Source organism: Lycium ferocissimum, chromosome 5 (assembly GCF_029784015.1).
Source record: "Lycium ferocissimum isolate CSIRO_LF1 chromosome 5, AGI_CSIRO_Lferr_CH_V1, whole genome shotgun sequence".
Classification (NCBI taxonomy): Eukaryota; Viridiplantae; Streptophyta; class Magnoliopsida; order Solanales; family Solanaceae; genus Lycium; species Lycium ferocissimum.
The window spans coordinates 64,158,956-64,174,353 of record NC_081346.1 but is presented as its reverse complement, the minus strand read 5'-3'; the positions used below and the strand labels follow the sequence as shown (position 1 = coordinate 64,174,353).

Sequence of the window (15,398 nt, the reverse complement as noted above, 5' to 3'; positions counted from 1 at the left end):
AAGACATAGACGAGGAAAAAAGGTTAGTGGCATTCAGGGCATTTGAAGGTCATGTCGTAGAGCAATACAAGGCCTTCAAAGCAACAGTTCATATTGAGAATGAAGGAGAAAACAACTTGGTCTTATGGACTATCGAATACGAGAAGCAGAATGAAGACGTTCCAGAACCCTTCTCTTATTTGCAATTATTCCTTAATATGACCAAAGATATTGACGCTCACCATGTCAACCAGTAATATTCTATATTGCTCAGACTCTTCAAAGATGTCAACGAGTGCATGTCAGATCCTTCAAAAGAGTATATTTTTTGAGGATCCAACACGAGTTCGATATTATTTTTGGAGAGCCCGAACAACAGAAGTAATATCTATGATTGAGAGAAAATTAATTATGTTGTGAATAAAGGGAGTTCCACGTTCTCTACGAAAGTGGCTGTGCTTGCTTCCAGTTCAAGAATTCGAGTGGTTGTGCTTGTTGATGTTTGTGTTTCTCGTAAAGATGTTTGCTTCGTTGTATTTTCATGAAATATTGTACTACTATTTTGAACAAAAGAAGGTGCCCTTAGGAAATTTGCAATGGATTTTTGAATGCCTTTGGTGGCAACAAAAAAAAAAAAAAAAAAAAGGTGATAAATTTATAGGAAAAGGGTAATAATAAAAAAATATCCATGTATTATTCAAAATAGATCAAAATTAGTTCTCTGTTATGTTTTGGCTAAAAAATGCCCTCTACTAGTCAAATGGCTCAAAAATACCCTTCATGCCAGTGGTTGCCCCAAAACAAGGAGGTATGAGTCAATTTGCCCTTAACTATTTGAAATGAACATATCCCTTGTGCTTTTAGTGATATCCATAAAATTAGTGAGGGGGGGGGGGGGGTGTGGGTTTGGAAACAATTAACATAAACCTATCCAAGACATAGATCTAATAAGAAACATACTGAATAAGCCTATCACTCGAGACCCAATTTAGAAGTTTGACGATTCTCAAAGTAGAGGGGATCAAATACTAATTGGGTGAAATTAAGGATTCTTCCTCTAATTGTTGTTTCACGATCAAAACAAGGCATAAAAACTTTCTTGTCTTTCTTGTAAAACATAATGTCTTGTTTTTGGACATTGTCTGCAATAGTTGTTGACATTACATCTGGGCCCAATCCGAAGTGTAGCTGACCTGGTCCAATTCTATTAATATTTTGTAGTTGTAATATTTTTACTTCATGTTTTCATTAATGAGTTGTAAATATATAAACTACTTTTTCCTTTTCATTTCAGTTAGACAAAAATAAAAAAGTCTGGTTTCTCTCTCTTTTCCCTATCATAGATTAGCGTTTTCTATGTTGTAAATCAATGGTGCTCTAGCCATTTTTGTGCTTGAACATGGTATCAGAGCAATGTTTCGTGCAGTACTCATTGATCACTATTGTCCGATATTACCCTCGACGTTTATCTTCGTCAAATTTTCCGGCGAGTTTTTTTTAGTTTCTGGCGAACTTTCGATTTTCCAGCGAGTTTTTGTTGATTCTGCTCTAATCTAGAAGTTTTCAGGTGTTTTCTTTTGAAGACTTTACTTCTTCAAGTTATCAAAGAAGGACAGTACAATTTCCTCCAATTTCACCTTGTTTTTGTTCTGTTTTTCACTATCTTCCCAATCTAGGGTTTCATTTTTGGGCTATTGAAATTGTTTTGCGATTTAAGGTTTTTGTTGATCTGGAAATTGTGTTTATCGCGATCTAGGGTTTGTTGATTTGGAAATTTGTAAATTTGTAGTTTATTGTGATCTAGGTTTTGTTGACTTGGAAGTTTGTGGTTTCTTTGGATTAGTTTTCTGGTTTGCTAGTCGATTAGTTTTTTGGTACCAATGCTACTAACAACAACACTTCTACCTCAAGTACTGATTGTTGACACCTAGTTTTTGACCTCCCATAATCTGTTTTAATTGTTCAAAATGCTTGAATATTAAATGGGGGAATATTGTTTCTTTATTTTTTATTTTTTTAGAAAAATCAGGATGATTTTATAAACTATGCAGATAATATTTTACCTTTATTGTTTGGTAAAATAATTTCTATAATGAGTCATTTGGAAATTATTTCACAGCAATTAATGATGCATTTTACTAATTTCAACCAGAAAATAGTGTAAAATAGTTATTTATTTAATTGTGCAATTATCATAAATTAATCAGCAAATATTTACCCCATTTTTTAATTCAAGGAAAATTGATTGATTGAAATAAATAATCATTTTTACCCCCAAATTTTAATTTCTGCATGGACAATTCTCAAAATAATTATAATTGATTTAAATAATTAATTATAATTATATTTGTAAATTTCTTATTATATGTTTAACTATGGCTACAATTGAAATAATCAATTAGTTAGTCAAATAGGGCCATAATTGAAATAACAAATTTCACGTTTTAATTCAATTAAGGCCATATCTGTAAATCCAATATTTTTGTGAAAATCATTCGTGTTTTTGAATTGATTTATTATTTAGTTTTAATTTAATTGTTTAGTAATCAATCTTTTTTTACCTACGCATTAGTTTGCATTTTTTTTCTTACACACACACACACACATATATATATATATATATCCGCATATCATGTGTATACATTTATAATATATACATATATGTATAAGATACATACGTATATATGTATGAAAAATATATATATATGTAAGATTTTGAACGACTCGCTTCTCTCTTACGTGTATCGCCATTTTTGGAAATTTCTCAGAGTTATCGCAGCCATGGCAGTCGTGTTGGTCTTTTTGAGGAAAGCATTTAATGCTTCTTCCTCTTTCACTCAACACCGAAGCCAAACGAGGTATAACTTGCTTTTTCTACTCTACTTTTTCGATTTCAACTGATACATGACTAAAAAAACCTTAATGGGTTTTGTTGTATTTGATTTTGAACGATTGGTTTCTATTGGTCTTTAAGAGACCCTACAGATTTACCTTTTGTTGGCCGATTCCTGGCCTTTGATGTTTAATTTGAGTAGATCTCAGCCCTACAATACGAGATTGTGAGGAGGAAACCCAAAAGACTGGGTTTATCCCACATCGTGGACTTAGGGTTTTGATAAGTTTGAGATTCCTATATAAAGGGGCTCTTTATTTGCATTTTGAGAGGAGAAGAAAATTTTTCACATAAAAAAAAAATATAGACTTAAACTCAAGTTTTGGCATCTTTGCTTTGAGACTAAGAGTTTAAGAAGTTTAAAAATTTTAAGTCTGGTTCGTGTTGTGTGGTTGAGCTTGAATTTGGGAGTAAAGGGTTTCTAATTCCCATTCTCGACAAGGTTGCACCAACAGAAGGTAAAATCCCTACTTTTCTCTCTTTTTCTGTATCTATCTATTTAAATTTCATAGATTCAGTTTTTGTATGTCTAAGTTGCATTAGAAATCATGTATTAGATTTATTTTTTGCAGTAGTTATTGTCGTAGTTACACTGTTTGTTTAATTTATATAGATTATGTTAAAGTGATTAGTCTTAGAAGGACCCTATACCTGCCTGTTTTCTGTGATGCCTTTGTTATGTGAGTCAAGTTTAGTGTGGGATTACATGGTTAAGTGTCCTTTTGCCCGTCTAATATGTATATATGGTTCATGAGTTTGATTCTATATGCCAAGTCTATTTGGTTTGCTTCTGCCACTACAAGATCATGTTATGTAAACTAGTTCACTTAGAGTTAATAAAGTTCAAATTTGGGGTTATGTTTATGAGATTAGGAACTTGCTAAGTACCTTATGATGAAATACTATGGTTATTGGGCCTATTCTTAATAATAATAAAATCTCTAATTTGCTCATTAGGGAGATGTTGATTGATTTCCTACCATGTTGTCTTTGGATAAAAATAAAAAAAGGGACCTACAAACCGTGTTATGTGTGAAGTTGGTTTATATGTATAAATGTCCCCTGTAGACCATTTTTTCCTAAAAAAGAGGGATCTATTGTTGAAGATTGCTGAAACCTGAGGCAATAGCACCTCATAACTTGAACCTGCTGAGATATAAGTTGGGATGTTGGTCATAACATGCTATTAGATCTGTTTTTTTAAATCAGGTATACCTAAGCAGTGACCTAATTTGTTTAATCAAAATATGTTTATGGGATTAGCCTTTAACTTGTCTACTTTAGGAAGGTGTTATATGTAGTTTGACTAAATTGCTTTATTATGTGATGGTGACTTATACTAGGTACTGTTAAATTTGATTTAAAATTGTATTGACAAGAGTTTTTAGTTGAGTCCATACTTAACAAGGTTTTGTTCGTAGTTCAATGTATCTAATTAATAGAAAAGGTCTTACCACCTTGGCTGAGTGTGAAATAGCATTAAAATAGGCCTGAATCTGTTAACACTAGTTGTCCAGGCTGTCTTGATCTTATCATTAACCTTGATGGAGTCTAAATGAAGGTTGAACTGCCTGTGACTTGCTTACTATCCCTATTATGTGCTTGACCTTTTTTTCCTATTTGACAAAAGATTATGTTACAAGTTGCTTGCTTTGGTTTTGGTCCTATCTGGCCCTTATGAACATCTGTCAGCTTAAATGTTTGTGGTTCATCAGTGGAATACTGTCATAAGTGTATCCTCATTTTTTATCCTACCTTGTTGCTTGCTTGTGCTCCTGTATGATTTTAAAAGGTAAAGATATGCCTCTTTGAAGTTTTAATGGTCCTTATCCATTGTCTGATTATTTCAACTTGTGAAAGAGCTGTTTTCATTTTGTCTTACAAAATTTAGGTGTATGAGTCCTTCATAAATCTCTTTAGTGTCATTCAGTCATTTTTTTACCTATTTGAAGATTGCTAAGTCAAAATGAATTTAATACCTAACCACATAGGATCTCTGGTTGACTGGTTTAAATACTTGCAAGGTTATTAAGAAAGTTATTTTGATATACTATGGATTGGAACTCAAGAGTCATGTTTTTCCTTTGAGGCTGTTGCTATAATGATTCTGTTTGGAAGGGTAATACCTGATTTATAGCAGAAAACAAGCAGGTCTTTGAGAGTTATGTGTCACATTTTGTTTAACTAAGAATGTTTCACCTAGCAGTTTACTGGGAATTGAAATTGTTGCTTTGCTTTTCTCTCTTCTTCTATGTGAAGTCTGGGTTGTGTGTTGATTAAATGTGTGTGTGAACTAAGTGTTGCCACAAGGGTCATGTTTTCTTGTCTGTTATCTGTCATTCCTAGTTGGGATTGAGTGGGAGATATATACTTCAGTATATTTGGTAACACATGGCCTGATTAATTAGGGTATATCACCTATTTTAATGGAATTTGCCTTCTCTTATTTTCTGAATCAATATCTAGTTGGGCACTGGCTTTCTTTTAGCTTGATGGGACTGAGATTTGTTTGTTACTTTCTAAACCTGCTTTTTGTAACTTACTTGGGAGATCATGTTTTCTTTACTTTTTTAGAAAATGTAGTCTGATGTTGGGAATTAGTTGTGCTTTGATTTCTTTTCCTTCTTGCATCATACTAGTTGATTAATTCTAAGGTTGTATCTTTGTGCATATGGAACATTCTGTTTAGTCTCTTTTGCCACAAAAGATACAAGCATGGTACAAATTCTTCTCCTATGTATATCATGGTTCAATACATAAGTGGAGAATTGAAGTAGTACTTGGGGATTAAGTTTGAACTTCCCCTAATGTCTGCCATGCCTAGGGTTCCTAGAAACCTCTTGGATCTTGTGCGACATTAGGAACAAGGGGGTAAAACTTTCCTTTTTGAGCTACTTTCACATCTCCATGGGTGTATACCTATGGTATATTGGCTGGAAAACTTGTATACCCTTGTTTGTGTGATGAATGCCATCTGGGCAGATGACTTGTGTGAACTTTATTTTTATCTATTTCTAATATTGGGCTGTCTCTTCTATTAATACAATTCATATGGCCTTTTCATATATTTGGGTCTGTGTCTTATTTGTATTTGGGCCTGCTCCTTCTATCTGTTTCGTACCCAATATTTAGTGGGCTATATTCAGTCCAATGGTTTGCTACTAAGTAATATATACACCTTTTCATTATGTGATTTCTGTTACATAAAGAAGCCTTTGCTAAGTTTAAGTGTTTGCTTAGATTACTTGCTAATCCTTATTTCCCCTCTTTGCTTTGCATGAAATACTGTCCATTGGGATTTTCCTATTGCGTAAATTCGTTGGGCCAAAGGCCCAATAACTTCCTTGATCGAGTCCGTAGGGAAATAAATAAAGGGAAGCTGATATGTTTTTTGAAGGCCCAGCCAATGGGTGAAAATGGCACTGATGGGCTTGGCAAGCCCATCAGTTAAAATTTCACTTTCCCTCCCTTCTCCATTTATATATTTGGCATGTATATCTATTGTCCATACTGAATGTGTAATATTGAAACCCCGTAAATGTAGAGCTTCGGAGAAACACATAGCATTTGAAGAGTTACCAAACCATTTAAAAAAAAATGAAAAAAAAAGAGGAAACATTTCGGGTAATAATCATTTTCATACTAAACGGGATTTTGACCACAAGTTTTCTAAGTTTAAGATTGTTTCAAAACCTAGGTTCAATGCAAAGAACAAAAAAGAGGATTTGGTTAAAGTTTGAATTGGATGAAGTTTTAAACAAGGCAAAGTATCAAAAAAAATGAATTATGGACTTGGGCGAATCTGGACAAAGCGGATAATTGAATTTGGACTCGAATGGATTTTTTGAAGGAACTAAAGTCATTTTTTGGGCCTGGAAGCCCAGACGTTATTTTGGACCGAAAGAAAAACAAAATCTGTTGGACTAAATTGAGGAATGACAGATCTGGACTTGGAATATAACTTAACTCTACCGGCTTCAATGATAAAAATGGGACTTGAAAAAACTTGTATTTTTCTTACATATATATATATATATGTATAAAATCGGAGGTATACTCCATTGTCACGACCCATTTTAGCCTAGGTCATGCGGGCAACTACCTTTCCCACCTCGGTAGGCGAACTCTTAACTCAACATCCACAAGCAATAAAATAATAGCAGAAGAAGTAAAATGACGTAAGTCTCACAATATAATATATATATAGATAAGTGCGGAAGTAAATGAATCCACCCCAGTATCTGGTCTGGTCATACAAGAGCATCTAAATCCGAATACTAAGGTCTGAATAATAATACATAAATGGTCTCAAATCATGTCTTGAACGAAAAGTAAGACATAAGCAGTAGAAGAGTCTTCGAGGTCAGCGGATGCCATGCTCACCCTGGAAAACTCAATTAGAAGCTGAGGAGTCGATCAGCCACGAGTCAGAGAGGTATCCGATCTGGTACTCTGCATTCATAAAAGAATGCAACAAGTGCAGGTCAGTACAAACAATAGTACTGGTAGGCATCATCGGCCGACTAAGCATAGTTAACACAATTCAGAAAATAAAGTAGATAAGCAAATAACCCAACCAACATGATCCAACATAATCATAACCAAGTACCCATCATCACCTATGTAAACATCTAAACCCCAATATAATAAATCTGAGTACATCCGATCCGAACCAGTCCACGGTGGAATCATCACAATCTGATCATCACAACACAATCACCACAATCCAGTCATCACAACATCTCACTCAAGTCACAATGCAATGCAGTGCAATAATTGTATGAATGCAATGCCATGCCATGCAAATACGAGGTGTACACATGTAAGAGAGAGAGAGAGAGAGAATATCGACGTATCGTAGCACAACCCGGTGTGACTCGCGAAGTCTAAGTGCCACCCATCCGGATCTTTGCCCAGACGTACGAACGGGACCGCGGCTAATTGCTCACAGGGGGAGTTTCACCGGCACCACCTTGGGGGACCCGCGGAGTCCATGCACTAACAACGATTCCGAAATAACATCGGAATCGGCCATGCAACAACGATGCCCGAATATAACCATCGGGCATCCGCTTTCTTATAATCACTCAAAAGAGTCTGTCAAATATCGGTTTCACAAATCAACGATTCCGGAATTGAACCTCGGACATTGGCCTCCTTACAATCACTCAAGTAAAAGAGTTTATCAAGTGTCAGTTTCATATCAACAATGATTCCGGAATGGATCTTTGGACATCGGCCTTTTCACAATCACTCAAGTAAAAGAGTTTATCAAATATCAGTTCCACTCAATCAACGATACCGGATCATCCCCGTATCGGCCATGCATGATAAATATGAGGAATGCGTGCAATGCATATGTCAATCATCAATAAGCAAGTTCAATATCACAAGTACCTCAACGGGGTACGCCAACAATACATCACATCACAATACCAACAGTAGGTATGCCAACATATACAAATCAAGTACCAACAGCGGGTACGCCAACAATGTATCAATAATCTCAAGTACCAACAGTGGGCACACCAATAATATATCAAGGTGCAAATACCAACAACGGGTATGCCAATCCTATCCAAATCAGGACAACAAGCAACAATCGTTATCTACCAACTACACATGGCATCAAGCCAACACAGTTGAACAATCAACACATATAACGGGGTGGCTAGTCCCAACACACATCAGGGCCCAACTTAAGGCATTATTCATCCCAACTTCACACCCGAAGGTTCACATGATGTCTCCGACATCATAATCTAAATATGTGATTCACTCTACTAAGTCTCACCAAGGTAAACCATAACCTACCCGGATCGCCGAACCGCAACACCAACAAGTCACTCTTTTGCCTTGCCCTTCCCTATCCGAAGCTCGTAACCAAAGTAGTCTAAGCATAATCAAACTCTATATTAGAAATCATGAAGATTGATACTAATATTGCTATGATATCGATTAGGTCCATTTTTACCCTAGAAATTGGGGAAACGGGCCCACAAAGGCAAAACGGGAAATTTGAAGGCAAAATACAAAATTAAGCCTTAGATGATCATAACCCAACCATTAATTATTGATTTAACTCAAGAATTGGTCTAAATCTGATTTCAAGTAACAACCCCTAAATTGGGTATGAACCCTAATTCTCCAAATCCGAAATTCAACGTTAATAGTGGATGATCATATTTTAGTATTAACATCATCAATTTATCAATTATAATCCTAGGGAAAAGTCTCCCAAAACCCTTTTTCAAATTCCATTTCTAAGGGATTGGAAAGGGAAGGGGAAATTCTATGATAATAGTGATTAAAAAGGAGTAAAGGATTAGACAAGGTTTTACCTCCAAGAATTTCTTTAATTTGACTCCAAGAACAGTATCCCCAAGCTGCAATATCAAGATATGAGATAATGAGGGTCTAAGTCTCATTTAATGGATTTAACTGCCCGTCACCCGCTACGATTGCGGACCGCCCCGTGCCGCCCGCGCGACAACGGCGACCGCTTTAGCGGTCAAGCCAAAATGGCTAGGACGCCACAGCGGAGGGGCTACCGCCCCGGCGGTACCGTGCTGAATGTTAATAGGTGCCGCCAAAGCGGGCACCATACACCAGAATTTGGCTAAGCTTTTTCGTTTCGATCCGATTTTTTGACTAATTCCTGAGACCATCTGCTCATATACCAGATACCTAGTCCTATATAAAAACACACTACGAACGCACCTGTGGCCTCAGAATTCCCAACGAAGGTCTCGTTGACCGAGTCAACCACCGATGCCTTAATTCCTATTTCCCATCCCATGTCTCAAAATGCATCCGAATGCATTGGGAACCGAACCAAACGCATACACAAGTTCTAAACGACTATCCGGACCTCTCGAAATTGATGAAATTCTGAAAAAAGTTCGTTTGCCCAAAAGTCAACTTCGGGTCAACCACTTTCACTTTAAAGCTATGTTTTCACCAAAATTGTCCGACTCCGGACTAGACACCTCGGGAAGCATGTCAACGGTCCCCTTGGGTCAAAAGCAAGCTAATCAATGCTCGGGAACAAGCAAAAATGCCGAAAGAACTATAACGACCAAACGGGTCGTTACATCTATATTTTCTATGTATGTATAATAAAATCCGTAAGTACTAAACCCATTTTGTTAGGACTAGAATAGTAGCGACCGTACTCGGGAGAAATCCCGGGTGTGTTCTAGTCTGGCAACAAAGTGAGTTCAACACTTGCGTGGATTTTTCTAAACCTAAACCCCTTTTATAAGGGGAATTTTTGCCAAATTTTTTCTTAAAATTATTATATGAAATGATATGACATTTTTGCGAAAAAAACTAAACACTTTTGCAAATAAATACATTAATCACACATTGAAGCTCGTAGGTTAACCGTATTCTACGGATCTTTAATACTAGGGTGCGTAAAACCTTCCCTAGGGGATCACCAGAACCTTTACCTCGAACTTTGGTCCAAAAGATTTTTACTTATTTTTGCAAAAATCTTTAACCCGGTTTTCCTAGTTTTTCATAATAAATTAGGTGGCGACTCTAAAAATACTAAAATCCAATTAGAGCACCAACAACCTCATAGTAACTTTTATGCCTAACTCGCGTGAGAGCGAACCGAAACACTGATGGTTTCACACCATTTGCTATTGAGACCTCACATCCTTTCTACATATATCCCTCTGACAATCTGAATACTCCTCTAGTCTCACCACCTTTCGATGGGAGTGGTTTCGTGGCTTGGAGGAGGAACATGCTCGTGGCTCTATCTGCCAAAAACAAATTAGGTGTGATTACTGGAAAAATTCCTAAACCTGCAAAAGATTATCCTTACTTCTCAGGTTGGGAACGCTGTAATGATATGCTTATAGCATGGATGACCAATTCTCTGTCCAGAAACGTATCTCTTAGTCTCATAGGGTACTCAACTGCTAGAGCGATCTGGAAAGACCTGAATGAGAGGTTTGGTCAATCCAATGGATCAAAATACATTCAAATTCAGTGAGAGATTAGTTCAACTAGTCAAGGATCTTCAGACATAGACACTTATTTCACTAAGATTAGAAGCTTGTGGGATGAGCTTCAAACAGCCTAAATAGCCTATGTAGGACCTACTTGCACTTGTGGTGCTTTACCAAAACTTTTGGAGTAACAACAACTTTTTCAATTTATGAGTGGACTGAATGAGTGTTACTCTTCTTGCAAGGCTAACATTCTGATGATGTCTCCACTGCCGCCCATCAGTAGAGCCTATTCCATGTTGCAACATGATAAACATCAAAAAGAACACTCTCCACATGGTCCAAGTTTTTCAACTGAATCTGCTGCATTCTCAGCTTCTACTAGTTCAAGCTATTCATTGGTAGGAATTATAGTCGAGAGTTCATTTTGAGCAAGGAGGGTAATCTGTTGCTCCTAAGTATTCCTAGTGGCTCGGCGGGTCTATTCGCAGCAATCTGCAAGCAGAAATTTGCCGTGGGCACCGTTGAGAAATTCTATAGATTACATGGTATCCTGCAGATTTTAAATTCACCAAAAACAAGAAAGCTTTTGCTTCATGTGCTTAGAGGGATGAACTTGGTCCTGCTTTTCCTATTCGTGGTCCCTCTATTCCTCATGGACTCTCAAAGGACCAATATCAACACTATTAGTATCTTATGAGCATACACAATCCGTCTCCTCATGGCATAATTGGTGAAAATGCTGCTTTTAGTGCTTTTGCAGGTTTGTTTAGTAGTACTGTTTTCTCTGAAACTTGCTATCATGTGTGTGCATCTTCATTATTAGGTGTTAGTCCTTGGATTTTAGACTCAGGGGCAACCAATCACATGGCCCCTCACAAACATCTACTTCACAATATTCAACCTCTTACCTACTCCATACTTGATAACTTTACCAAATGGCTATAAAGTAAAAGTTATTTCTACTGGTTCTTTCTCCTTAAGAAGTGACATAATCTTACATAATGTCCTCCTTGTCCCTTAATTTCATTTCAATTTGATTTATATGCACAAACTTCTTGTCCAACTCCAATGCTATGCTATACTTACCATTTCTGCTTGCTTTTTACAGGGCCCTTCTCTAAAGAGGCCATTGGAAATTGGTAAGGCTAAAAAGGGACTATATTTTGTGCATCAGGAGTTCTCCACAAATCATCTTGTTCCCCCTGTTATTTCTAATTCTGTCTCACATGTTGATGTTAGTTCTTATACTCCATATGCTTTAGTTTCTGATTCTGCTTCACATTGCACTCCACCTATGAATACCATTCCTATTAATTCTGTCGTTACTACTTGTAATTCTGAACATCATTGATGTCGTACACCTTGTAATCCTCACTCTGCTGTTAATAAAGATGATATTATTTGGCATCAAAGATTAGGACATATTATATTTCACAAAATGAATTTTTTTCTTGATTTACCTGATAAACTATCCACTAAACAGATCTTCATATGCCCTGTTTGTCCTATAGCAAGACAACATAGAACCTCATTCCCACTCAGCTCTATACATACATCTGTTCCTTTTCAATTAGTCCATATTGATACATGGGGACCCTATCACATCAAAACTTACAACAATTTCAAGTATTTTTTGACATTGCATGACAAAAAAATGGGTAACTTGCGGAGGTTGAAAGTTGCAATTCGCAGAGGTTTTAGCCTCTTCTAAAACCTAGTGGAGGCTAAAACCTCCGCGAATTGCAACTTTCAACCTTTGCAAATAACCCATTTTTTTGTGGTGAGTAGATGACTATACTAAAGTTACTTGGACATACCTTATTTCTTGCAAAAGTAATGCTTTGATAGTTTTAAAAGATTTTGTATCCATGGTCAAAACTCATTTCAACTCTAAGGTGCAAATTTTTAGATCTGATAATGCTCTTAAACTGGGTGGTAGCACTTCTTGTCAACAATGCTTTAGTGATAATGGTATCCTCCATCACACCAGTGTCCCCCACACACCTCAACAAAGTGGTGTAGTTGAGAGAAAACATAAACACCTGTTAGAAGTTTCCAGATCCTTTCTTTTTCAGTCCAAATCACCTTTGAAATCTTTGGGTGGGGGGGGGGTGTATCACCACGCACTTACTTTGTCAACATAATTCCTTCAATTGTTTTACAAAATATATCTTCCATAGAGAAGCTGTTGGGTACACCACCTTCATATAACCACCTTAGATCTTTTGGTTGTCTTTGTTTTGCTTCTTCTCCCAACACTGGGAGAGATAAATTCCAATCTAGATCTATTCCAGCTGTTTTCTTAGTCTACCCTAGTGGTAAAAAGGCTTACATACTCCTAAACCTTCATTCTCCTCTATTTTCTACTCCAAAGATGTTGTCTTCCATGAAAATACTTTCCTTTATCATTCTTCCACACCTTTACCTACTGCTCATTTCCCTTCATCTCTTCCTTCTTTTGTTGATATACATACTGAACATCCTCCAATTTCCATATCTCCTTCTTCTGCTGTTTCCTCTGATGTACTTCCTCCTCAGTCCCCACTTTTCTCTCTTCTATTATCTGGCCATCTCCCGTATATTATTCCTGCTGATTCTCCTCCACCTCTCCAAATTCCTCCTACTAATCCTGCACCTATCCCCAATCCTCATGTTGTTCCTGCCACCAATCAAGACCCTACTAGGAAATAATCTAGGGTTCATCACAGACCTTCCCACCTTGATGACTACATTTACAGTGCTTTTCCCCTCTTTACACCAATACCGAAACTCAAGGTTTCCACTAGTGATATACACGTCGTGAACCTCGGTTTTACCAACAGGTACTAATCCCCTTGACAGAGAGCCGTGCTAAAAAAAGGAATTTCAAGCTCTTGAAGCAAACCAGACTTGGGATATTGTTCCCCTTTCACCTCATAAAAAGGCTATTCCCAGCAAATGGGTTACAAAATAAAGTAGAGATTTGATGGTTCCATTGAAAGATATAAGGTCAGGCTTGTCATTAGGGGAGATACTCAGAGGAAGGGTATTGACTACACTGAAACATTCTCCCCTGTTGCCAAGCTAACCACCATCAAATGTCTCCTTACTTTGGCTGTCAAAAGTGGTTGGACTGTTTTCCAACTTGATGTGAATAATGCCTTTTTACATGGTTCTCTAGATTAAAAAGTATACATGAAAATCCCTCTTGGTCTTGAGGTTACTTCTACATCTTCTTCCTCCTCTGATCCACTGGTTTGCAAGCTTAAAAAATCACTTTATGGCCTCAAACAGGCTTCCAGGAAATGGTTCTTAAAGTTGTCTGAACCTCTATCTTCTAGAGGCTACATATCTAGTAAGAATGTTTACTCACTTTTCACAAAGGTTTCCTCTGGTTCTTTGACTATTTTGGCTGTGTATGTGGATGATATCTTTTTGGCTGGGAATGATCTTACTGAATTGACCAGTTTAAAGGCTTATCTTGATGACCAATTTAAGATTAAGGACTTGGGTTGTGTTCACTATTTTCGAGGTCTTGAAATCACTTCTTCTCCATCTGGTTATATTGTTAGTCAACATAAGTATACAAAAGATCTTCTTGCTGAATTTAACTATAACCAATCTGAGTCCTGTGAATACTCCTCTTGATCCCTCTGTCAAGTTGGTTGTAGATATGGATGCTCCTCTTGTTGATGCTACTCTGTATAGGAGATTGGTTGGGAAATTGACTTCAACACACTAGACCTGACATTTCTTTCTCAGTCTAGCACCTTAGTCAGTTCCTACATACACCTCAGTCTCCTCACATGTTAGCTACTATCCGTGTTCTAAGATATTTGCTGAATGATCCTGGTCAAGGTGTTATGCTTTCTAACTCAAATGATTTTTCCATCACTGCCTACTCAGACTCTAATTGGGCTGCCTATGCTAACTCCAGAACCGGGTATTATATAATTCTTGGTGGAAGTCCTATCTCTTGGAAGAGTAAGAAACAACCGACCATCTCTTTTATCTTGGTAGGCCGTGAATATAGCTTTAAGGAAAATTGTTCTTTGAGATTTATTGGCTTAAGAGGTTACTTGGTGATCTTGGTCTTCCTATTTCATCCCCTATTCCAGTCTACTGTGACAGTCAAGCTGCCTTACACATAGTCAAGAATCCTATTTTTCATGAACGGACCAAACATATTGACATTGATTGTCATTTTGTACACGATTGCTTGAATACTGGCCTCATTTCTCTTCATTTTGTTCGTTCAGAAGATCAGTTGGCTGACATTATGACTAATTCTCTTTGTGTGCTCTTCATTAGCAGCTACTTTCTAAGCTTTCAGTGTCCTCCCCTTCCAGCTTTGGGGGGAGGGGGGTGTTAACATTACATCTAGGCACAATCCGAAGTATAGCTAACCCGACTTGATTCTATTAATATTTTGTAGTTGTAATATTTTTACTACATGTTTTCATTAATGAGCTATAAATATATAGACTACTTTTTCCTTTTCATTTCAGTTAGACAGAAATAAAAAAGTCTGGTTTCTCTCTCTTTTCTCTCTCATAGATTAGGGTTTTCTATATTGTAAA

The 15,398-nt window shown here is 36.9% G+C and overlaps 1 protein-coding gene across 1 annotated transcript in view; it reads left to right on the top strand.

The window, feature by feature from the left end:
* LOC132057917 (MLP-like protein 28) overlaps positions 1-554 on the top strand; it is a 1,874-nt gene extending 1,320 nt beyond the window's left edge. Inside the window, exon 2 of the mRNA XM_059450501.1 lies at positions 4-554. Within this exon, the coding sequence (XP_059306484.1) occupies positions 4-236 (233 nt within the window). The 3' untranslated portion in view covers positions 237-554. The remainder of the gene's footprint in view (positions 1-3) is intronic.
* Positions 555-15,398: the final 14,844 nt, after the last annotated feature.